Source organism: Gymnodraco acuticeps, unplaced genomic scaffold (assembly GCF_902827175.1).
Source record: "Gymnodraco acuticeps unplaced genomic scaffold, fGymAcu1.1, whole genome shotgun sequence".
In the NCBI taxonomy this organism is placed as follows: Eukaryota; Metazoa; Chordata; class Actinopteri; order Perciformes; family Bathydraconidae; genus Gymnodraco; species Gymnodraco acuticeps.
In genome coordinates this window covers 410,194-436,958 of record NW_022992232.1, presented here as the reverse complement: position 1 = coordinate 436,958, position 26,765 = coordinate 410,194, and the positions used below count along the sequence as shown (strand labels likewise).

The following is a 26,765-nucleotide window of genomic DNA, read 5'->3' as shown; positions in this document are numbered from 1 at the left end:
AGCAGAGGAGCCAATATTTGTAGACAGGTTGGCTCTTATTCCCAAAGTTACTTTCGAATGGAGGATATATATATATATATTATATATGCAGTATACAATAAAAGTAAGAATGATTGTCCTAAAGTGAGTTTATGGTCTTACCAAGCCATCTCCATCAGGGATATGGGCACAGCTGCTGCGTAGATAGCCATGTCTCCGTACAGATAGACTATGATGCAGATGTAGAACATGTTGACGCCAACTGGAAGACAAACGTGAGAACAACAAGACAGTCAGATGTGTGCAAGAACAAACAAATGCATTTTCACCAGAAAACCTTACCATTTGAAACCATTCTGCAAAAAAAGTCTGACGCTTGCCATCCCGAAGTATTTAAAACAGTAGGCTTTTAGAGAACGGGACAAATGAGACTGGGATTATACTTCACAGGTTAGACTTTGTAAACGTATTGTAATAAATATAGTTCTAGTGTTGTCAAATAAGGGCTTGATGATTTCTGGCAAAAAAATTAATTGCGACTATTTTAACTGATATTGCCGTTTTTACTGATAAATTCATGATTTTGGAGATAATCATTCTTGCATTAATCTTGTTTTTTTTAAATGCAATGCAATGATCATGGTTTACTGTTTTACATTGATCCGCACCAACAAATATGTATTCTTAAATGTGTAGATTATGATTTGTAGAGCAGCACATTATTTAATTCAGAGTGTGATTGTAACACATATTTTTGCATAATATTGGATATCCTGCAATTGGGATATTGCATGAGTCTGTATTGCAATTTCGATAAAAATGAATTGTTCTATGTCAAATGCGACCCGATTTACAGTTTTGTTCACACTTGTTCACAGTGGAGGCATGTGAGAATAAACAAAGTTTATTTTAGAATTCAAGGCAACACAGGGTGAGTAATTGATAAACAGATAATCATTTGTTCAACAGTGACATAGCACCAAAAGGTGACAAGCGATATCATTCATCTTATCATCAAACAATTAATCATACAAAATAGATGAAGGGTGTGTCAAACTTCAACACTATAGTTCCATCACTATTAAAATGTACTCTCATCCATACATCGGCCCACCACATTCCTCAATTCCTTCTCACAACTTATTGGTCCATTGAAAAAATGACCAGCATTTATTAAAAAAACAATCGCTCCATGGAGGGATTTTTCCCTGTCAGCCCTTTCCTCGGCACAGCGACGGACTGTTCACCATCTGCCCTTTTTCTCTTCATGCACTCACTCGACTGGCAGGCCCGACCCCGGCTGTCTTTGCCAAGACAAGATGGAGGGCTTTAACCAGCGGACAGATCATCACAGCGCACCACACATCCATCATGATCTTCAATTCTTAGAAGGGGGTTCAAGCGTCCAACTGGACCCTGCCGCTAGACAGATTCACAGCTTCACAGGCTACAGAGATTCTTTTATGAATTAAGGACTGAGGTTCTTAAATTACACTTAAATTAGGCTGTTATAGAACTTGAAAAATAAGGATCTGGCAGCCGAATAAACACCCATTTGTCCAGCTGTAAAAAGCTGGTCAGAATCCAACATTGGAAACTGGAGGGCTGAAGAGTACTGCAATTAGATGATGGTATTTCTTTTAACAATTAAACCTTTGGTCTATAGACATAATAAAAAAATAAATCTTAGTATTGTTTTGTCCGACAGTCAAAACTTTATATTTTAACTGATACAAACTGACAAAAGGCACCAAATGTTCACCTTTAAGTGCTGCACATTTAGAGTTATTATTACATATTTTAATTGACTAAATCATCATGAAAACAGTTGCCTATTGATTTTCTGTAACGTATAGCAGCACATGTGTAGATGCAATGTCTAAAATATTTGACGAAATATATGATTTTCCCGCACTGATGACCACATGTTAATCATAATCAAAATTGATCAGAGGATGTATATGAAACTGTATTGGACTGTTTTGTTGTATAGGGCTAATAATGCAAAGTTAAAGCCCTCTTTGGTAAGAGACAACAAGAAAATAACTACTCATTCTACTTAAATATGGTAATAAGACTTACGCCATTTTCAAAGTAACTAAAGATAAATCAATAAAAACATTAACTGATATTAAATGAGGCCATCCACAGAGATGGTTGCAATGATTGAAGAAATGTCTAAAGTTGTAAGCTTGCTTCAATTCAAATCAATATTTTCAAAAACGATGAAAGGGATTTAATGGTCTGTCTAACGGGTCTCCCATACGATTTCAAACGAAAGTAAGGTAAAAGTTACACAAATCAGGGAATTATGAATGCCTGTATCATTACCAAGTCAGCATTGACATGTTGGCAAAGAAAATGTGGTTTTTAGAATGATTTTTTTTGTATGGGTTCAACTATAATCAAATGTTACAAAGGAGGGTTCAGAAACACCCTTGCACCCTCATATCAAAGTAGAGTAGAAGTCGACCTTACACCATAACACAAATGTTTGATGATACAGTCGAATAAATATAAAAAACCTGCTGCTTATTCCAGCATCATCTTATTTCAATTGTTGGTGACAGTCTTACGTAAAACAAATAAACATGCATGTCATCACAACAGGCAATATTATGGTAACGTAAACATTTTCAAGGTCATGTCCAACTAGAAATGATGGCCTTAGCCAATAACGTTTAGTCAGAATTAAAGTCAGAATTGTAACTTCTTTCTGAATTTAGTCAGAGAATTCTGACTTTTTCTCAGAATCTTAAGATTAAACTGAGAATTGTAATTGTAATCTTACCGGAAAAAAAAAATCACTTTTAGTCGGATCTCAACAAAAAAAATGCACATGTGGCCTTAATCCTCTTACATTAGAAACACACCATTCTATACTCTGCATAATGTCACATGTTGCACTAAATATGATTTATAGTATACAAGTGTCTTAGCAGGAGATACAGGACGCACTGTACTCCGCCACCGCTGTCAGTAAGCGATAGCATGGAAAGAGCGCTGCATGACCACAGGGAGGCAAGCCTTCACGGCACTGTAACTAATATTTCCTGATTACCAAGAGCCACGGGCAAAACATTCTACAAAATGGTTCTTCACGTAGTAGCAGTCTTTCATCTAGCTGTGGAAACCATCACAATCCATCATAACACTTTGCTTCTGACTGACAGACCTGACACCTTCTCAGAGCAGATATAGAAGAAAAAAACGACGCTATTCAGTTAAGTGCATTTATAGGGCACGTTTTTACATTTATAATACATAAAACCGTTTTTTATATAGTCTGAATGGAGAATATGTCCTTTAAGTATCGTATAATTATCTGTCTTGACCTCACGTAGAGTCACAAATAACTGCCACTGTTACACTGAAGCATTTTAAATTCATTTTAACTTTGTATTCACCTCATTAACCCTCCTCTGTTCATTTGACAGTTCTACCTCTTGGGGAATATTAGAGTCAAATGTTGATTAACTGATATTATAGACTTTCACAAATCTAAATTGAGCTCGCCCTGGAGGAAACAACAAAATGTTTCTAAAAAAAGGTAAATGGGACAGTAAAAGTAAGACATGGCTGATTTAGTTCTACCTTGTCGACATCGGTTTGATGTAGGTCACAAACGGAATGTCTTTGTCAATGGTCTGCAGAGCATTTTCTCCGTCAATCATTTGAACAAATACAAAAAAAGAAAATGTCCTTTGCTTTTTTCTACATCCTAAGGTGATCATCAAATGTTTCTTTTGGTCGAACCAAAATTCAAGATAATCTATTTTGTACATTGTAGGTCACTGAAAAGCGGTAAATGAGTTTCCCACAGCTCCAGATGTGACTCAGAACGGAAGTGTGAAAGGACTGAACGGACTTTCAGTTTGAGGAACAAATCAAGCTTCCATAGATCAAGATTCTGGAGTCGGTCCAAATGCTTAGTGACGCACCATTAGGCCATTCACAGAAACAACCGATCGTGACCGACAAAAGAAGACCACGTTAGTTATGGTGGTTATTCAGCAGTTATGATTTAAACTTTCAACACTAATTTAAGCCAAAAGCCGAAAATATGAAGTAATGTAAAATGATGTGTGTTTGCCGAGTCTTGTAGGATTTCTTTTTAAATGTTTTCAACTTGTTTGAATGGTATACACTGATAGATTTGTAGGCCTAACAAGTAAGTCATATTTTGCATAAAGTTTAATTTTCTTGAAAAATGTTCATACTAATTGGGATTAAAACGTTTTGACAGAAGGAGGAGTGCGAGCAACCGTCACGTTTCACTTTCATTTTTCAATAAGAATATAAATTCCAGTGTTGTCCATGTTCATAAAGCCTTCATAACACTAGACAAAAGAATGTACGGGGCAAAGAATCTCAATGCACTTATGCTGTTGGATCCGTTGTTTTCCCACGGCTGACACACTTCAATAATATTACTGGCGCATCATATTTACATCCGCCGGTCTAACTGAAGTCGTATTCTCTTAGCACCGGGGTTGTAATTTCCTAAATCCTGATGAATCTTTCCTTCACATCTCTCCTTAACCCAGTGGATCTTTAACTTTTTCTGTCAGGCCCCATCTTTGGAGAAAAAAAAAGTCGGGCCCCCCCAACACAAATAGTCAGGCTCAGTGGCGGCGCCAGAGATTTATTTTGGGGGTGCTGTGGGGTAGCTTGACGTTTCATAGAGGGTGCTCAAACATTTTGGGTTTCCCATTAATGTACCGGTCGCTACAGTGGAATTTTCTACTGCAACACTCCCCACGCATACACACAATGTACCCGCGACTGTTACAATGAAGGCTCAATATCAGCTCACGGCATATAGGTGTAAGCAGGGGTCAAGTGCTATTTTTATAGGTGGTGTGTGGACCTCACATAGGGGGGTCCGGGGGAATCTATCTCTCTCTCTCTCTCTCCCTCCCTCCACAGAGCCAAGCTTTAATGAAACACAGAGACCCAGACGTAATAGTACTGCATCATATTATTTTCGAATCAATAATTTTTCAAATTATGATTTTTTAATCTTTTTTTTTTTATAATCATTTTTCCTCCTGGTCTCTCGCGCCCCCCCTGGCATGCCTCTGCGCCCCCCCACTTTGAGAACCACTGCCTTAACCCAATGATATTTTTGCTACGGTTAAGGAATAGTGGTTACGAAAAGACATTTACAAACTCTACAATTAAAGTACATCCCTTACAGAGCTCACAGTGGTGTAGCAGCAGTGGCTAATGCGAAACGGTTGTGCTGCTTTTTAGTGGCTCAGGCGCACCAGATTTGTCACTTTGACAGCACTCGTAATGTACAAGTGTGACATTTAGGTAAAAGTCAATGAAGTATTAAAAATGGAGGTGCCCATTTTTGGCTCTCATTAAAAACTGAAGGACCGGTTACAGTGGAATAAATCACTTTTCACCCATGTGCTGTCGGCCATGTTAACCAGCACGTCAAGTCGGAGGGAAGAATAGCTGAGACAAGATGCTGATGCAAGGACAGCTCTCTGCTAGGCTCTCTCTCTGTGACTTTAGCCAAAGTCGTCTTCTAATCAACTTTCAAATCATCAACATGAAGGTTAGTAACACCTTTCCACAGTGGTGCAGATAAACCAGCCTCCATCAACATTCCTGTCAGTGGCGGCAGGTCAGGCTGATACGATACTCATGGCCTTATTCCAAGCCTGCCTCGCCGCTAGTGCCATGTCAATTTCAGTCCAGGAGGAAGTCAAACGCCCTCTAAGAGTGCCCCCTCAACAGCAGGAGACATGCCTTTTAATTGTCTGCAAAGGTGCAGCATGGAAAGACAAGGCTTCAGTTTATTATCTGTGAAGAGGTGGGGGAGTGCTGTCAAAACGGATTTCACATCCTGTATCTTGTTTGTATGTATCTTGTTATTTAGCTACTTGAAAAAATGGTTCAATACAGTTGTCAGTGCTGAGTGCATTTTGTTTTTCATCCGCTTTATAAAAGAGATGAACCACTGATTATCTGATGTCAACGTGTTTTTTCACGCACACAAAAAAGACCTCGCAATTAAGGTTTGTTTCCTTGGGTTAGCTGGAATTAAGTTGTCACTTCTGACAAACTACACAACCATTCCCAAAGAAGAGGATTGAGATTAACATTTTCAGGCACTTCGGTGTAGTTGTAAACAAATAAACAGCTCTGGCCTGCTGGTCTTCTTTTCAGACTAAGCTATTTATTTGCAAAGTGCAAATCTGTGAAGTGTGAATGCACACTGACCAAAAGGCAGTGCCAGAAATGAATACAGCTAGGTAATACTTTAATTCATCTGCTGGTTATTATCTTGGATAAGAGCACGGGTACAAGAACACAAATGTACTATAAAAAAGAAAAGGAAAAAACATTCACTACATCACACGTGACTGGCCTTAAACCAATAATTGTTATAGTATATGCGGTGTCCTCTCATGCAGACTAGCAAGATCTACAAAAACACGTTGACACCAGAACATGAGGACCCAACTGTCCAAAGAAGAAATTCTTGCAATTAAACGCCCAAAATCATAAACTCCCTTCTCCAGTCTTTTCTTGAGATGTCCAGAAATTATAAAATGATACATCATCTGCTATAAAAATTAAGAGAACACTCAAACCCCAAATGTATTTAAAATATTATCAACTCATAATACTAAGTAACATTAGAGGTGCAAAGGAGTAAAACACAAACTCAAACTGATTAACTTGCATGTTTAAGAATTCAGTTGGCACCTACATTTGTGCAGTGACCTGTGAGTTTCCTGACAGTCCTCAGCATGTTTTACATAAGTGAGCATTAGTCAGAGCATGCCGAGGTCATGCCACTACACAAGTCTGTCTGAATCCTTTCCATTGTTGCTCTCACATGGCACCGAGTCTATAACTTTACCAACTCTAAGAAACTGAAAGAAGCCCAACAACAAGTTTTGAATAACGCAAATATTTTTGAATAAACATTTTTCTTAAAACGCAATTTTGCGTTGTTATTAGAATGGGATTTTGGGATATTCGATAAGATAATAGAAATGAGCTTGAATAGACTTTCATATTTAAGGTGTGTTGTTTTTATTACTTGTGCATTTTAACATGTATCTGTAAAGTGTCTTTGAGTACCATTTGTAAGTGAATTATAGATCAAATATATTATTATTTTTGTTGTTGTTGGTTGTTGTACTTATTTAAGTTATAATATTTACTGTTAGTGTTCATAATCTGGCTCATCATCCAGAAAAACTAAACTGAAGTGAAAAGTATGAAAGTTGGCATTGAATGTCGGGAAGATTCTGTATCATTTTAATATAATTATTACAAATAAAGTTCATGAGGTTTCTCTTGTCTCCCAATTAACATTAGAGATATATTAAAGTGTCAATGACAACCTGTGAAAGGTCTTCTTTTGTTCACAAAAAGGAAGTGAATGCTCTGCATATCAGGTAGAAAGTGAGCATGTCGGCGCTGTCATGACACACAAAAGAGCTCCTTCAGCATGTCCTGGGACTTGTGCCTATCTAATTCATTTCTGATGAGAGCCACTGGGCAGCGTTCCCATAGAACCAGAGAAGAGGAGAGAAAACTAATTTCCTTATTACCAATCGATACCTGCACGTGCCTCACCTGCACACAACCAAAGGTCATCAGCTAAGATTTTTTTTTAGCGCTTCACCTCTAATCAGCAGGACAGAGGAGCTGAGTGACAGGAGGCAGGGCACACTGCAGCTTTAACAGCATGGGCTGCATGACAGCATGCATGAGTGCCTCCACACTGTGGGTGTGAACATGAGCAGAGTGTCACACCGTGCGGTCCGAGTGCTCCACCTAGTGCTGAAGAGCTGAAGGACGGAGCATGTCAGCGCAGATGATGTTGTCAGAGCTTTGACCTTTTGTTGTTCCTTTATTCCTGCGACAACAGGGACACTGCAGACTGTTGAGTCACTCGCGCGTAATGAGGAAGAGCCAGCTCGGCGTTATGCAAGCAGACAAGAGGAGGGGGGTGAGGCACAATGTGCTGATATGAAGGAGGAATGTAAAGCCGCCGGGCTCAAGGTGAACGTGATTCTGCTTTCAATGTTCCGTCACAAAGTTAACAAAAGGCTTCATTAGCTCTCAAATCATTCAGGCACAGGCACAGTAGGGACATTTAATGGAGTCTCAAACAGGTAATTACATCCAAAGGCAATGTATCCATATATAATTACATCCAATTAGAGAGCCAGGAGAGATTCCTTTGTGAATGTGAGGATCAGACATTAAAAAAGGTATAAAAAATTCATTCGGATTCATCCCACACAACCTTCACTGCTCCTCCATAAATGGCTAATGATGTCGCTGTCTGCATTTAATTGAATAATGGGGGTGAGAGTGGAAGCTGGAGGCCAGAAGAACATTACCTTTGTTGAAGAACATGGAGGCCATTTGACCCATCTCAACCCGCTCCACGATGTCGAAATGATCTACGTGACCTCCCGATCTCTCTGTGGAAACAAAGAGGCCGTCCGCAGTAAATACCACGCACAGAGACATTTCAAAGAGCAGCCTGATGATTTACTTTGATTTCTATGAAACATTAAATCTACAATTCTTTAATTTAATTGTATAATTAAAGAAACTCTGAAACCTATCTTATAGGAGAAATGTAAAATATTTCATTCTTCTTCAATGCTCAAGAAAAATAATAATAACTCTTGAGAAATAATGGTAATAACTTTGTTCTTGTTTCTTTGTTGTGATTTGCTTGTACTGTATGTCAAGATATGAGTTTATGTTCTGAAGAAAGTGCATCTGTTTAACTAAATAAGTAGATAAATAAAAAGTATTACAAAATAATGATAATAATTATGGTACAGTAAAAATATAAGTTTCTCACCTTTCTTGTATGTATTAATTCCTTATTTGTGTTTTTTATGTTAGGCAGAAATAAGTACAATAAAACATTTTAGAAAAAAGATTTTTAACTTTTGAAGCACTTTTTTTGCAGGACCAAATATGTTTTACATGTGATAGAACTATACTACATTTGAAGTCTTTTCAAGGAACCACATGTCACTTTGACCAGCCCCAGATGAAAACAGTCTAACTTGATGTGTGATATGATGTATGATATGTCCCCTTAAAACTTGTCAAACTCTGGACACTCACGAACAGACAGGATGGGCTTCGTCTCCAGCTCCGAGCGGCCCCGGACGACGACATCATCATCCGAATACTCCGAGGTGGAGTCGCTGTCATGCACCTGCGGAGGTAATATGCAACGCTTTACTTCAGTTGTCTACTTTCCTAATTTCTAAACATAAACAACAGTCAGTTTACAAGCAATAAACACAGTGTTTATTTGCTCTATGTCGGAGGCAGCATCTGGCAATTACCAACAACAGCTGGGAAGCACTTCGCAATTCTAACTAATATCATTTCATAACTTCTATACAGATTATTGTCAATAAGCTGCCAACACTAGTCAACTTTGTGAGCGTCAGCAGCTGAATTAATAGAGCTGATAATAGCTGATGGGAGAGAGGGAGGAAGAGGAGATGAGTGACAGGAGCTAATGGCTCTGTGACAAAGAGCAAACATAAACAACAAACACAGCTCTGGATGAGTCAGGTGACTGTGCATGCCTTAAGGTGAGAAACAGAGGCAAACTAACTTTGCAAAACACTGTCAAATTAAGGTAAAACAAACAAGATCCAATTCCTTTTTAATATCATCATTTTGCATCTGCTAGAATTAGGTGTTTACATATTATATGTATACATCTGTGTATAGAACCTTATAATTAAAAGCTACATTTAACAGTATTTAACTCTACTGTTCAGTATTTCATAATTGTTTAATTGCCTGTTGAATATCTTGTGGTATTTAATATCATTTGTTTACTGTTGGTCTGCCAAAAAACAGGAACCTGAAGAAACAAAACCGGGAAAATAATCACCAGAAGGTGAATGCATGCTTTATGAGAATGTTTCTTTCTACTAATAACAGAATAATAAACAAATCATTGACATGGGTTTCGTAACCTACTTATTTGGAAAGAACTAACTGGATTATAATAACATGGTCCCAAGTAATTTATCTCAATACATTTCCTAGATTTTATAATGAAATTACACATAAAATAGGAGCTCCCATTATTTCTTTATGCCTTTTTGTGGATAGGTGAAAGAGGACATATAATGCTCATTCCCAGGTTTATATATTTGTATGTACATACACCGTAAAACCGATACAACACACTACAGGAAACGGAGAACTCCCAAAATCACAAAAGGGCCTTTTCAATACAACTGAGTTCCAGCAGAGGGGCGCTCCCAATACCGCAGCCAGTACCAAACATTCCATTTTTAAATCAGAACATCACCCGGACTTGGATGCAGCACAAGCAGTACTGTGATATTTAGATCACACACTTAAGGATGTCCTATAAGGCCATTAGATGTGTTTTCATTATGAGGGAAGCATTAGATACTGTGCTTCACTCTCCCTTTTCTACTTCAGGTGATGCAGACAGAAGCACCCTCATCATGGCCTCTAGTTTCCACCTTATTTGTGAGGAGGCTTTCTTTGAAAACATATGATGCATTGCTTAATTTTCGTTGATATGCTTCCTTCAAGCAGAGAGGCTTTTAGCGGTAAATGTTTCCAGTTTTCAGGGTCTTTTGTTTTCCATTATGTGGGAGGAGAAAGGCCGAGAGGGGTACAGGAGCCATGAATCAAAGCCGAGCGTTTGGGGCTCAGGAACGGTCGTTTATTGTCCTCCAGCTCCTCAACTGGAAACCCAAAGGCATTAAGTAAGATGACTTCTGTAGCAGGGGAGAAACCATTTAAAGACCTTCTTAGGCGAAATAAAAAATGATTAAAAACCTCTATTGACAGCTTCATCCAAATTAAGGAGTGGCATTTAAACAGAGGTGGAAGAAGATATTTTACTTAAAGAGGCTCTAATATGCTTTTTGTGGTTCTACCATACTTGTAATGTGTTATGGGTTGTTGTGCATGTAAATGGTCTGCAAAGAGTACAATTCCTAAATACCCTACCCCACACACACCCACCCACGCCTCCATTTGACTCCTTTGTTTACTTCAGTAACATACGTAGTGACAATACTACGTTACACCTGTGCTTCTATTGGCTAGCGCTCCAACACATTGCACGTGATTGGCTAAGGGGCAGGACATCTCTAAGAGGTTGACCAATCACAACAGATCTTGCTAGCTAACCAATCAGAGCAGACTGGGATCTGGTTTCAGAAAAAGTATTAATAGCACAGTGTATAAATACTCTGTTACAAGGAAAAATCCTGTATTCATTTTTTACTTACAAAGAAGTATAACAAATATTAGCATCAAAATAACCATTAAGTTATACTCGTTATGCAGAGTGGTATTACATCACTGGATTATAATAAGTAATTCAATAATGTGTACATCATTTTAATTTTGGTAAAGGCGGGTCTAATTTGTATAACTTTGTATATTTCCAGGCGTTCTAATCCAAATTAGTACATCATAATTCATTTAGATTTGGCATTCATCATTTAAACCTGCAAAGTAACTTATGTTGTCAAATAAATGCAGAGGTGAAAAGTACAATATTTGCTTCCAACATGTAGTGGAGTAGAAGTATAAAAGTAGCGTAAAATGGAAATACTCAAGTAAAGTACAAGTCCCTTAAATGTGTATTTGTTCTCAAGTACAGCACTTGAGGCTATGTTCTTTCCACAACTGCATTCAACTAGGATTAGACGATAAAACAACAGCCTTCCAATATAAAAAATACAGCTTCCTATTAAAAGGGCATTTCATTTGAGGGTTCAAACATAAAATAGTTGTAATAGTCTAGTAACCTTTACTGAGGTACACATGAAAACCGTTATAGTTTCTCTTAAGAGATGCTCAAGTGTGATAAAGAGCAGTCATGTGGTGATACACTTCCAACATCACTGATAAGAGCCACATATTTGTACAGAGATTTGTTTTAAGTTTTTCTAATGTCTAATTCTATATATTTTGAACCTCAGGCTAGGTTCACTTGAACCTAGCCTGTTTAACGACTGCCTAGAAATTATTGTCTCGTATTCAACTTGATCGACATTATTTTGTTTTTGAATTCATATATGGCAATATAACAATGTTACATGCACAGTAGACATGTTTGAGTGTCCATAAAGGGGTATGACTTATATATAACGCGGTGAAAAACAAGGCCACAGTTGGTAACATGTTACGATGAGTACAAAATAAACTGCTTGCCGTTCATGTGGTTAAGCAATTAACATCTAATCTAATGTCTAATCTAATGATCCAGGAGTGAGACAATGTGCACTATAAATAGCTATCTCGATGTAACCTTAGTTATATGAGCAAGTCTCTACCAGGGCTGTACATCAAACTGTGAAAGAAAGAATATGAAACAGCCGCTGTCTGGAGTATAATGAAATGTGGCTGGATCACGCCCTCTAGTGTTTCAGCAGTGATATCAATGGTTGAAAGATATGCTTTAGATATATCACAGGACAGATAAGAACTCATCGCATCAGACATAAATCCACCATCACCTCCAGCAGGAAAACCACGGTAGAAAATATATTGCTATAACGATACAAATCCAGTGAGAAATACTCCCATATTATCCAGTATCTGTGTCTTAAGTGTATTTGTTTTTACCAAGGCAGGATTTGGAACAAGTGAGATAAGGCATGCTCAAACAGAAGGAAAAATTGTTCGGTCACTGACTCTCTGACTGCTATCATTCTGGATTTGTTTTTTCAGATTATTAAACAGGTTAATCCCTGTAAAAAATAAAGTTATTAGCTTTTTTAACTAGTAAGAAAAGACCTGTAAGCAGGGGCGGATCTAGAGAAATATTCATGGTGTGGCAAGAGGGTGGCAGGAGATTTTGAGGGTGGCATCCCCTGGCAGAAGTATATGCTGATTTAATCGCAGTCATATCAATCAATGTTAACTTGGAAAGCCACAATATTAATATTTTAACTCAATATCATTAGGTGACATTATTGTGGCACATCAGTAAAGCCATAAATATAAATATATAAGGTGGCATACATAATTTATTGAATTTTAACTGAATGAGTTTGTTTCACTCTTAGACCAGCAGGGGTACCAAATGTATGCAGTCTGCTGCAATAAGTACATTAATTAACTGTCTCGTCGATGTTTGTCTGAATTAATATGATACTATTAACAATCATATTATTCCTATCAGCTGTCAGATATAAATCAACACGTAATGAATTAAGACCCCACGGTTTGATGATTGATAGGTGTGTGTGCTGTCTTTCATTTTGACACACAGAAAAATGTTATAATAAACATACTGTATGTGAAATGGATATATCTGCCTTCTTTCATTTATCTTTCCATTCCCACAACAATATACATAAAGAAATGGCATATTTTGGGTTTGAATGGTGATTAATCATGATTAATTAATTTTTAAGCTGTGATTAATCTGATTAAAAATTGTAATCGTTTGACAGCCCTAATATATATATATATATATATATATATATATATATATAGATATAGAATGCTTCTCATTTTGCGCCGTCCCGTTCAAATGAAATCGCCGCCAATCACATTTCCAAGCTCGCGCCAGGGCCGGGGGAGGGGTTACAAGGCTCGCGTCTTGTGCTGCATTCACTTGCACTCGGACATTAGGGATTTTCTCTCATAAATGTCCGATGAGCCACAACTTTTCTTTCAAAACAAAGCTGCCAACTGGGGGTGGCAGCTGGGGTGGCAAGGCCATTTTTTAGGGTGGCAGTTGCCACCCCATGCTACCCCGGTAGATCCGCCCCTGCCTGTAAGCACATTAACGAGAGCAAAAGACTCACTTGAAATGTCGCTGTGTCACATTAGTTCTATTTATTTGCCTGCAGCGTGTAAATAGTGTTTATCTTCATGTTTTTTCAGGCAAACTAACATATACAAACATTTCATTATTTGGTTATTGGCACATCCCTAAAGTAAATGGAGAATGATCCACTCAGCCAACATCGTATTAAAGACATTTAACACGTACAATATTATTTTGCTCCTGCAGTTTCTGATCTCACCTCCTCCTGCTCTCTCCTCTTCCAGCGCAGCTGAGCGTTAGTTGACGCCATCGCCTCGATCACAAAGGTGGTGGTCATGTAGCTGGTGAGATGAAAAGGGGTTAACAAGATGCTCAAAATATCTACCTTTTAAACCATCATCGTTTAATTTAAGATGATACATCTGTAAGTTTGATTTGAACACAATCAATATTTCACTGTTTCTGAGTGTAACGGAGGTGATCTTTGGGGCCATAGATCTAGGCCTCCGTTACGGATTGTGTAGCTTTGTTGGTGGTGAAATGTAGGTAGTGTGTGCATCTGTATGTGTTTTAGTTTGTCTGTCTCTGTTTGCTGGTTTTATGTTAAAAGTGTTCCCTTTCCCCATGTCTGTGGCTGTTGATTGTGTGCACCTGGTGCCCGGTGTTGTCTCCTCCCCCCCCACCTGTGTCTAATTGCTGATTAGTGTGTGTATTTAGTCCCTGTTGCCCTGTCTGTTTGGAGGTTGGTAGTGTGGTGTAAAATCCCTGTGGTTCATGACGGTGTGCACATGTTCAGCCGGATTGAGGCTGTGAATCATGTGTCTGATTTAATAAATGCCCACACCGGGTTATATTTTTGGACGTTCTGCCTCTGCCTCCTTGCTTGGTCGGGCCGCTCAATTGTCAGCCTCACAGTGAGACACCTCAAATTTCTAAATACATACTAGATTGACTTTTCATTTAGCCTTTTAACTAACATTATGTCTTTTATTTTGCCATTTAAAAATGTTTGTAAAATCATTAAGTAAAAGCACCTTACTTACTGTTCATGAAATAGTTGAATATATTTAACCTTTTTTTCATATGTTATGTGTCAGATTGTTACCTTCCGACCAAATCATGCAGTAAGTATAACTCTTAAAAAATGCAATCCAAACTTTTCACTTGGAAACACGAACATGATTGAACTTAAATAGGAATTCAGATGAATAAAGTATGTAAAATGTTTTAATTTAAAATAAGAATAGAGAACCGCAGTGACGCGTCGTAAAACCCGGAAGTAAGTTAGCATTTTTAGCACTTCCGGTTCCTTCGTCAAAAAGCAATGCATTTTCTCCATAGGGTTTTGGAAAATAGCTCGAAATAAGGTCTGTGGTTGACACAAATTTAAGAGATAAATCACGTTTTGTTCTATGACATTAAATACATCAGCAGTGACCCCACTGGTGATTTTTGAAGAGTTTACGTGTCTGAAAAACGATGGTTGTTACCGTGTGGCTGAATAGGACTACAGAAATTGTCGAGGCCGTTGTACGTCATTACGCCTAACACGTAAACACTCCAGCTAAGTTTGTTTTCCCCTGTGTTCTGCTTGAAAGCAAGCACCTGCCTATCTTTAGTAACGGTATATCTATATCTGACCATTAGAATATGTATTTTTGAAATTGTCATTTTTAACACCGTAGTTTTACAAATTATAGAATAATTAATTACCGGTGTTTTCCAATTTTACTCGGCAGTTCGTTTCGTTAGCTAACGTTAGCTAAAGCTAGCGCTACTAGTTAGCTACGCAATGGTTTGTTGCTTTGCTCCGGGTTGCAGCCACAGGTCTTCGCATGAAACGTGCTCGTTCTATCGTTTCCCGGCCATTGTTTTCCAAAGGAGAGTCTGGATTCGTGCCATGAGGTAAGCTGACGTTACATTTTTGTCCATGTCACGGTGAAATGTAAATGATGTACGACTGTATCGCCGTTTAAGAGATGGCGCTGCTGAAAAGACCGCAACATAAGTAAAGAAGATAATGAATACATCATATTAAAACCTGTGTCGCTTATATGATAAGTCTAATTAGTACAAGCAGCATAACGTTTCACCATGTAACTAAAGATTGTAGTCAGGGAAATCAGTTTGACATATTGAACTAATAACAAATCACCTCTGGCTGGCAGAGAACTCTCTGCTCCATAGCTTTTATTACATTACATTGCATTTAGCTGACGCTTTTATCCAAAGCGACTTACAATAAGTACATTCGACCAGGAAGACACAACCTTGAAGAAAACAGAATCATATAAGTACATCAGGTTTCATAGAGCCAAACATTTCAAGCTTCTCTTGGACGTAAAATCACATGTACATTTATATAATTCAATTTAATATTCCATCCCTCACATACTTTTGTATATATAATAACTTATATTTTGTTTTTCTTGTTATGCTGCTGCAACACAAACATTTCCCAAATTGGGATCAATACAGTAATATCTTATCTTAATTAATTAAGAAATATAACTTATAATTGTGAGAGAATATTTTAATCCGATCTCTTTGTGTCTTGAGTTTCTCAGCGTTTCTGAGAAACTGTTAATCAAAGATATGCTTTTCGTTAAGTCGCATATACTCCTGCTTGGAATATGAGGAGGACAAAGGTCAAGAGGTCCTCTGACTTCCTGGGGGTGAGGGGTTTGGGCACATGAGGAGTTGCAATACAAAGGGGCCTTTGTTCCGATGTCTGGTAATGATTAAGGTTAGGAAAGGCGGGGTTTTAGATCCCTCCTTTTCGGATATCTATCTATGTTTCTAGTCTTTGTCTTTAGAGTGTTGCTAGGTGGCTCATATGGAAGTGTGATAAACTTTGTAATCGCTCCGGCCGTATACTCTCAATAAATAACAGTGTATGACTAAAGATGATCCAGCTTCCATCATTTCCTCTATATTGCTGCAGAAGTTTTCTTCACAAATTTGCGTCACGACAGGATACCAAAATATCTTCAGAACTGGTAAGTGTAATTTCAAATCTATATTTGGACATTGCCTTACCAGAATCTGTGATTGACCGTATCATAAAATTACCTGTGAAACTGAGCGGCTGCATTTTTTTTTGGTTTCTCTCATCTTTATATTTGGGGGTTTTAATAATAACCTGGAGAATCGGTGTCAAATGGGGATTCTGTCCTGGCCGATTTTCCCTGTGATTGCTGCTGGGGCATGTGCCTTCAGAGCAAGCACAGCTCATGTAAAAAACAATAAGAATATTTGGGGCTAATAATAACCTAGGAATATCGATTTTGACCGATTTCCTCTGTGTGTGTTTCTTGGAATTAAATTACCAGACAATTACACACAGCAAATATTCGGAGAGACCTTAAAGAGAGCATCAGTAAAGTGGATTTCTGCATTAGGAGCAATGTGATAGATTTGTATTGAAACGAATCGCCGAATTCTGGAGATTTCAGCGGTCAGCTGGTTAAATCAACTCGCCTCGAATCTGCCTGTTGCTGCTGCACGGGTGTGTGTGTGATTACACACCCACTGCGGGGAGCCGCAGGCGAAGAGGAAAAAAAGCACAGTGTCATATCTTTTCCTCGCACCATTGCCGATTTGGAACTAAACAAAACGGTCTAAAAGCCTTTATTTTGTCTGCGACCGTTTTCTACTATTTTGCTGGCAAAACTGGGGCAGACAACTAAGTGCGTGCGTCGCCTGGCGCGCCGCAGTTTCCTACTGGCTGGAGAAACTGGGCGCTTTCCCGGGATGCACACATCAGAATAGGTTAATTGGTCATTAATGGGAAGGGTGGTACGCGAGTGTGTGACATAGCGCTGTGTTTTCATCGTAAATGAACAGATGGGTTGTTACATTTGGCTGTTGTTGGAGTAGAAAGGGTACTAGATAAATAAAAAGTCTATGCTCTCCAGATCGGGGGGGGCAAAGCACCACTAAATTAGCATAGTGGTTGTTGATTTGAGAATAAATTAGTTATTGCTCTTCAACAGATTTCGTTCTTAGCACTTGTATAAGTATATATGAGTAAGAAGGCACTCATATTAAACAGATATTTCCCTACCCCCACTGAAATCTCCCTAATTCGGATTAAATTAAGTTGGATGAGCTTAGCTGTCACGCTGATGTTTGTTGCGAGTTCATGTTTGTTTGTCTAATTGTTTCTATATTGGTTTGTCTACCCGCCGTCTTGTGTATGTTTTGTAACAACTAATAATGAATCAGTCCATAGCCAGGATAAAATGAACTAAACTTTAGTTATCTCACCAAAAGTAAATGACTTGAGAAAAATAAATAAATGATGTAAAGCAAAATTATACATTGTAATATAAATGTGCTGCAAAAGGAAAATAAATAGCAAAAGAGTGTTCTTATGTCCTGCATCTGTCTTACAACCGAGACCCTCAGAGGCATCACTGGTCATAAATACCGGCCTGAGGAAATCAGGGTTGCAAAAAAAAAAAGTCTGTTTGCTCAAATAGGTCAATGTTGTATTATTTGTTTCATTTATTCTTAATCTATGTATTGTATGGTAATAATGAATTTAAAAAAAAACGTAATGTATTGAACACATTCCGAAACAAAGCAGATAAGACAGAACTAGACTCAGACATAATTGTGATTGAAACCTTTTGCGCTGTTGCTGCAAAATGAAAACTTTGTTGATTGTCTGTTCCAACTGGCCACTGGAATAGGATAATTGATATAAATTGAAGTTAAATTACAGTTTTAAATATAGTTTAACATTCTTTATTAAACTGTTTCAAATTATTTCTAGTACAATTGGTCTACAGACATTACTACAATTCTAATAGTTGTTAAACTACTGAGCTTATGAACAATAGAGTAAAGGTCGCTGGTTAAGCCAGGATCAATATATTTGTTGAGGTTTTTATTGTGTACATAATAAATGTGTTTAAATGAATTGAGTTTAAAGGAGTATCATGTTGCAATCTCTTTAAGATAAGTAATTGCAGTTCCAAGATAGATGTTGTTTTCCCTGGGCCTCTCCTTCACAAGCCCACACAATAAATCATGAGACTTCCAAATCTGAACAGACAGAGATCAGTATCACAAATCCATGAAGGGATTCTAGTGGGCCCAATTTAAATACCATAAAGAGAGTATTCACCCAGCTGTTTTGATTTCTTAAAAAAAAAAATGTTAGCCCAGTTTCCTTCGAGTTCAGTCTAAGCTACGAATTGCTTCTCATAAACATTCGCACCGCTGGTTTTAAACCTTGAGCAGACAAGCTGCACACACACACACACATACACATACACACACACACACACACACTGAGGGGTGTGTTATTCGTAGGTGTTCTTCCCTCCGGAGAAAAGCCTGCTCAGCATGTGTGTGTCCATAAAATGGACATCAAATTTCAGTTGTCACAAGTAACATAACCCACATTAAAGGGGAGCATCTGACTGTGTGTGTCTTTGTCTCACTTGCTCCGCTCACGGCATGTGTATTTTATGATTAGAACAGACCTACTTTCAAAACTGTTTTTTAACATAAATCAATTTTTTTTTTTAAACATTACATTACATGAACAGTCTGTTGTTTAGCCTAATTCATTAATAATATGTGAAAGAGAAATTAGAGCACTGGCCGAATTACACTGGCTTCTTGTCCCGTAGAGATATTGACACAACAACACCACATGTGTATTCTCACTTATAGCATGGTGTAGCAGCACGTGATTCTTTCCACAATCTGAGATATCTATCTTATAAATAAACGGAATCTAGTTTGTGCTGCTGAAAGCTTTGACAAATATAGAAGAGGGATACAATGTCCCTGAACTCACTTTCTATCGAGTCCTTGGTCCCTTTTAACAGTTATTTGGATTATCTAGTAACAAGGACACACTAAAAAAAAAAAAAAAAAAAAAGAAGAAGGAATTTGTCAGTGCTGTGAGCACCGAGAAAAAAAAAGAATTTAATTATCCACCAATGTACAGTATTGAGGCAGAATAAGAATTGTTCTGAACGGGCAAAAATAAGGTAATTTTGGTGAACTGACCCTTAAAAAAAAAAAAAACCTGAAGCGGTTTATTAAGCTTTATTGAAAGAGAACAGACAGTCCAGCATCTGTCCACAGTTTGTGCTCAGAAAAAGTGAACACACACACACACACACACACACACACACTTTGGATGAGTATTTGCCTTATCCACTTTTGCCTTCTTTAGAGTTATTAGTAATTCAAGATTAATTATTGAATTGAATGTGCTACATAAGATAAAATACTGAAGCTTTGACTTGATCATTTTGGTCACAACATTAGACCTTGTCCTCTCATCTCTACTAAAATAAGATACGTGTGCATGTTTGGGTGTTTTAACACTCCTGTAATGTACCTAGTCTTGTCAGGGTATGTCAGGGTATCAGGTATGAAAGAAAAAAAGGTGACAAGGATCCGAGCCCCGCGACCCCACGGAATATCGGTTTTAAAATGAGGAATAACAGATGATTTTAGCAGTCAGAACAACTAAAGCAGCAGTGGTAATAATAACAGAAACGCTACATCTAATAGAAATATATAAAAGCATTTATTTTAATTGTGTAGCAGTCAGTTTATAATTTTGGCAGCACTGTTGAGCATTTTGAAAATGTATTTTCATGACTCTGCAAGGCTTAGTCTTTCTATCTGTATAGCCACTGGTGTTAAGTAACTAAGTTCATAAACTCAACAAGTACTATACTTGGGCACAATTTTGAGATACCTGTACTTTATTTAAGTATTTAAATGCTTTGCCACTTTATTCTTCTACTCCACTACAGTTCAGAGGTACATGGTGTACTTCTACTCCACTACATGTATTGAATACCTTTTAGTTACTTTACAGATCTGGATGAATGATGTGAAATATAATCAAGTGTTAAATCAGACTTTAGTTCCACCTGGAGTAAATCCGCAAGCTACCCTGCAGTATACAAAGTCATTCAAACTAGCTGCACCTTTACCAGCTTTGAGAACACTCATGATCAATCATTATAAAACACATCATATATATTATTCTGAAATGGACCAATCTGCACAACGACTACCTTTACTGTCACTATTTCCACTATATTTTGATGAGAATACTTTTATACTTTTACTTGAGTAACATTTTGAATGCAGTACTTTTACTGTAACATAGTATTCCTACACTCTGGTACTTCTACTTTTACTCAAGAACAAGATCTGAGTACTAAAGCTAACGTTAGCCAGAAACATTTTTCAGTTCACTTCACGCTCTGCCGCTCCAACAGGGAGCTCTGCTCTGAACACCTGAACGCCCCGTTCTAACAGCTGTTCACCAGCGGTCCAGTCTGTGCCACAGTCACTCCAGACCACACAGTTAATATTAACGAACGCATCCGTAGGTAATATAGCTGCTGAAGCTAGACAATCTTAGCGGAAAAGCAGAGCCTTATTATACATCCAAAAGCAGAGCCGACGGGCAGGAAGACTCGAGCATTCATTATAATATTTTTTTTTTAAAAACACCATGCGTGTCATGATGGCACATAACAGCTCGCGGCTGCAGATTACTCCGGTTCCCAGACCCCAATAATATTTTTATTGCAGATCTACATGAATCACATAAACGACCTATTTTGGATTCAAAACGGCAAATTTCGCAAAAAGGTGACAAGTTTGCATCCCTGCTTGTTATCCTTTTCATCACAGAGCTGGGAAAATGGTGTATTGATTACTGATCCGTGCATGTCCAATTTTAACTGACTTTAGTTCTAATGTTAATGTTAATTTGATTTCAACCCATAAGTAATTATTTAAATTAACTCTACATTCCACATGATGGATTAGTGTTCCACATTTTTCCCACTAATTTGTTTTATGATTAGGCCAATGGTAAAGAGAGACATTGATGACCCCGTGTCTTTTTTGTTAGTACGTGGTTCCATTTTGTCTACGGCCTTGGACGGCTTCACTAAGAGTCACCCAGTTCTGCTCTGCTGCAGTCCGGCTGAGTGCAGTCACAGAGATGCTATGGCTGCTCTACATGACATTAATGGTCTGGTCCGAGAATGGGCACCATTTCCTGCTCCCAGAGAGAATGACGATCCTCAAACTGGACTTTACAGCCGTTGATACTGTCTCACATGGGTCTGCTCCCCCCCCCCACCGAGCCATGAACTGAAAGCTTGACATCTGCTTTGAACACTTGGAACTGTCACACCAGCACCAACCCTTGGGTCAGTTAGATGAGACTAACGGCTTCACTTAGGGCATATGGGTCAGAAATATGACTCTCGTTACCACAGAGTGGGTTGTTTGTTTTTAAGGCTGTTCATACTGCTATGCAGAGTGAAAAGCCCCTACTATTTTTAGTATAGGCCTAATGTCAGGGGCCTCTTACTAATGTCTTTACTATGTCTTCCTAACCTCTCCCATCACAGGGGGGGGGCATCTGGATGTGCCATTTGGAATAGGCTCTGCTCTCAAGCAGATAGCAGAAGGAATGCAGGCAGATGAGCCTCCGTTTCACTTGGGGATCATACAGTTCTCACTGAATGAGCCACAAAAGCAGAGCAATTGGGGGGGTGAAATATGGCGCTCTGATGAAGAAGAGTTTTGAGCCAATCAGCACCTCAGGGCTAATCTACAGTATCAGGATGCCTTTACACACCAGACATTCTGTGTCATAAAGAGAGGAGGAGAACGAATCAGGAGGACAGGTTCTTCTAGCTCTTGTACAAAGATAACAGTTGAATTGAATGACCAGATGTTTACAGATGTACAATTAATGATTGTTCTTATATTTCCGATGAACAGACATGTGTTAAATAGTGGTGATAAATAGATTTTGTCAGATCAGATTACACTTTCACACTAAACAAATAAATTGATATTTTCAGATTATAAAGGTATTGAACAATAAGATATTTCTAATATTATAACAGATAATGTTAATATCCTTAATTGTCCAGCAATCAGGTTTAACAACACTACTCTTCAATGTATATCCATGCACAGAAAGACCTACAATGATGTTTCAAGTTTTAAACATTTAAACCTTCCTTTCCAGGTTTTACAAAAGTCTTTGAATATTTGCCTAACTTTTCCTTTTCAGATTGTTAAACATTTTGAGAATTGTTTAGTTTTCCCTTCAGATTTTGAAATTACATAATGATTGATAGTTGAAGTAATGTAATTATGTTATCATGCCATAGTCTTTTGATTAAAGCGTAATGAAGTAAACGTAAAGTAATGTTAAAGATTGAGGACACTGTAACTTTACAGATTACAGATTGATCGATTAATCACTGTGAATGTATACCTTAACTGGGAATTTTAGCTGGATCTCTCATGATTCTGATTTTATACCTCAATTGGATTTCTTATAATCCTAAATTCTAATTGTGTTTTAATAAGTAATTGCCTTGAAGTAAATCTTTGAGATGTAAACTGATTTTGAATTTGTGTTTGATGAATGAGATTAACTGAGTGATAAATGATAAAAGATCTTATTTTTGAAACATATATTTTGCTATTATATTTTTGTATTTCATGTGTGTTTATTATTGTGCTTTTGACAAATTATGCCAAACACTGAAGAGAGATGATTTTTTCTGTTATGATTGACTGTGTTCAATCATGGTGATTGAAGTGTTTTCAATCTTGTTTGACTTTTGATGTAATTGATGTATGTGAGCCCACACAACTCTGAAGACGCTTATTGATTTAAGTATTGACTGAAATATTCTTAGACTAATGTTAATTGGTTATCATAAATTGATAAAAAAAGAATGAAACTGTGAGAGAATATTTTAAATCCGATCTCTTTGTGTCTTGAGTTTCTCAGCGTTTCTGAGAAACTGTTAATCAAAGATATGCTTTTCGTTAAGTCGCATATACTCCTGCTTGGAATATGAGGAGGACAAAGGTCAAGAGGTCCTCTGACTTCCTGGGGGTGAGGGGTTTGGGCACATGAGGAGTTGCAATACAAAGGTTGCTAGGTGGCTCATATGGAAGTGTGATAAACTTTGTAATCTCTCTGGCCGTATACTCTCAATAAATAACAGTGTTTGACTAAAGATGATCCAGCTTCCATCATTTCCTCTATATTGCTGCAGAAGTTTTCTTCACAATAATTAGTGTAGCAGCTGACACCTATTTTCAATATGGATTAATCTACCATTTATTTCTTTAGTTCAATTTTCATCTATAAAAATGTCAAAATAGTGAAAATGTTCACGAGACAAAGTGCAAGGTTATATCTTTAGTAGTGTTGTCAAAATTATCGCGTTAACGGCGGTAATTAATTTTTTGAATTAATTGCGTTAAAATATTTAACGCATGTGCAGAATGGCCCGCCCCATACGTGCCACCAGTGGCAGCGCCAGGGTATGGCTGGGGTAGGCTACACCCATACCAAGAAATGGCTTAGCCCCACCATGAAAAATTATGTTAAAGTAAGCAAAATAAAGTCTGCCAACTCGCGGAGTAAATTGCACAGACAGCAGTTAGTCAGATTGATTTCAGTAGCCACGGTTTTGAAAACTTTTGTCACGTCGTGATCGTCTTCTCAATAGAACATCTTTGATAACGGCGTGGTGTTGTTGCAGGAAGTCCCGACGGAGAATACTTTTGCTGTAGTACAGGAGTGCACATAACTGGTACGCAGGTTATGTGCGTAATCTGAAATGCGTACCGTCACTTGTGTCACAAAGCGCATTTGCGTACCGACGTACTTGTGAAGCTTTTCCAGAAGGCGGTTAGATCACCGGACGACAGAGTCGGTCTCCGTGTGCACAGATAGGGCTGCTGTTAACGTCGGTCTGTACAACGGAATTGTGCCAAAACTATGCCAACCGGCTGCGGAGGGAGACTCTGAAAGGCGCCCCTAAATAGAATGAATTATCATTATTATTATTTATTATTATTATCTGAAACGATGTAATAACTTTTAAAACTGTTTCCAGTCACTTGGCCCATGCATTCAGCAGCAGCAGGCCATTCACTTTGATTTCATCCCGTTATAAATGTCATCATTTCGACAATAAAGAAATGCTACATAAACGTTATCTTTCACATTTTATCTAACCATCTCCGTTTCTAACTTTCAACATATTTTAAAAGAGATCCCTCTCTCATCTGCGTGCGGGGGCGGGGCCTCACAGACACGCTGCATCTCTCTCTCACAGACACGCTGCAGCGCCGTGCAGTGTGCACATAGCTCTGCCGTTAATGAATATTACATTTTGTGAGGAAACTTTTCCACCAATAATTCCAATAAGTATTCCAAAATGTATTCACTTCAGGTTTACGAAAGTAACTGTAACCAGATTACTCGTTTTTCAAATGTAACGCCAGCTGAATATACTTGATTTTTATATTCTGATTACGTAACGCCGTTACAACCCAACCCTGCTTCTAGGCTACTGTTCCGCAGCTCTGCCTCTCTGTTGGAATCTGTCGCAGCGGGGCTACTGCTGTGGTGCGGAGCGCACAAAGCAGACTCTTCACAACGAAGGATCACTTCTTCTTCAAGGCAGGGAAGGTTTCGCAGTACGCAGTCTACTGACCCGCAGCTGCTGCCTCTCTGTTGGACTCCGGTACTGCACCTTACTCACGAGACGTTGTAAAAGAAAACGCACTAACCACTCCACAAACGCCACAGTCACCCCTGTCGTGCGGGCCGGATGAGAATGTCTGGCGGGCCGGATGTGGCCCACGGGCCGCTAGTTGGTGGTCACTGGCCTACTGTATGTTTATTTCATGGATATTTCTGTGTTTTCTGGTGTGTAATATTTGTAATCTTGGGGCCTCTTCTCTTTAACGTCTACATGCTACCACTGGCTCAGATAATGAAGAACAACAAAATAAGTTACCATAGCTATGCAGATGACACACACATTTACGTAACAATTTCACCAGGAGACTATGCTCCAATTCAAACACTGAGTAAGTGCATTGAACAAATCAATGACTGGATGTGTCAGAACTTTCTCCAATTAAACAAAGATAAAACTGAGGTAATGTTTTTTGGAGCCAAGGCAGAACGTATAAAAGTTAGCGCTGAGCTTCAGTCTGCAATGTTCAAAACAACAGATAAAGCCAGAAATCTAGGTGTAGTCATGGACTCTGACCTGAGTTTCAACAGTCACATTAAAACTGTTACTAAATCAGCTACTATCACCTAAAGAACATATCTAGGATTAAAAGACTAATGACACAGCAGGATTTGGAAAAACGTGTCCATGCTTTTATCTTCAGTAAACTCGACTACTGCAATGGTGTCTTCACAGGTCTCACTAAAAAATCTATTAGAAAGCTGCAGCTGATTCAGAACGCCGCTGCTCGAGTCCTCACTAACACTAAGAAAGTGGATCACATCACTCCAGTTCTGAAGTCTTTACACTGGCTTCCTGTGTGTCAAAGAATAGATTTCAAAATACTGCTGCTGGTTTATAAAGCACTGAATGGTTTAGGCCCAAAATACATTTCTGACCTCCTGCTAAATTATGAACCATCCAGATCTCTCAGGTCTTCAGGGACTGGTCAGCTTTCTGTCCCCAGAGTCAGAACTAAACATGGTAAAGCAGCATTCAGTTATTATGCTCCAAATATCTGGAACAAACTCCCAGAAACCTGCAGGTCTGCTGCAACTCTTACTACTTTTAAATCCAGGCTGAAGACTTTTCTTTTTGTCGCTGCTTTTAATTGAACTATTCATATCTTAGACTGCACTGTAACTTTTATCCATGTATTTTTTTCTTTTAATGTTTATTTTATTAGCTTTTCTTTTTAATGACTAATTTTAAATGCCATTTTCTTAATGTCTTTCATTTTTTGTAAAGCACTTTGAATTGCCTTGTGTTGAAAAGTGCTATATAAATAAACTTGCCTTGCCTAATAAAGATTTCATGTGACACATAAAATGGATTTGTTGATGGGAATTAATGTGAATAAATTAACTCTAGGTTAACGGTACTCTTGCTATCACTACTCACCGACACTA

The 26,765-nt window shown here is 38.2% G+C and overlaps 1 protein-coding gene across 1 annotated transcript in view; it reads right to left on the bottom strand.

Moving 5' to 3' along the window:
- tmem104 (transmembrane protein 104) overlaps window positions 1–26,765 on the bottom strand; it is a 101,566-nt gene that overhangs the window by 71,282 nt on the left and 3,519 nt on the right. The window contains exons 4-7 of the mRNA XM_034206207.1: window positions 14,043–14,124; window positions 9,109–9,202; window positions 8,361–8,444; window positions 142–241 (exon numbers count right to left, since the gene is read on the bottom strand). Of these exons, the coding sequence (XP_034062098.1) occupies window positions 142–241; window positions 8,361–8,444; window positions 9,109–9,202; window positions 14,043–14,124 (360 nt within the window). The remainder of the gene's footprint in view (window positions 1–141; window positions 242–8,360; window positions 8,445–9,108; window positions 9,203–14,042; window positions 14,125–26,765) is intronic.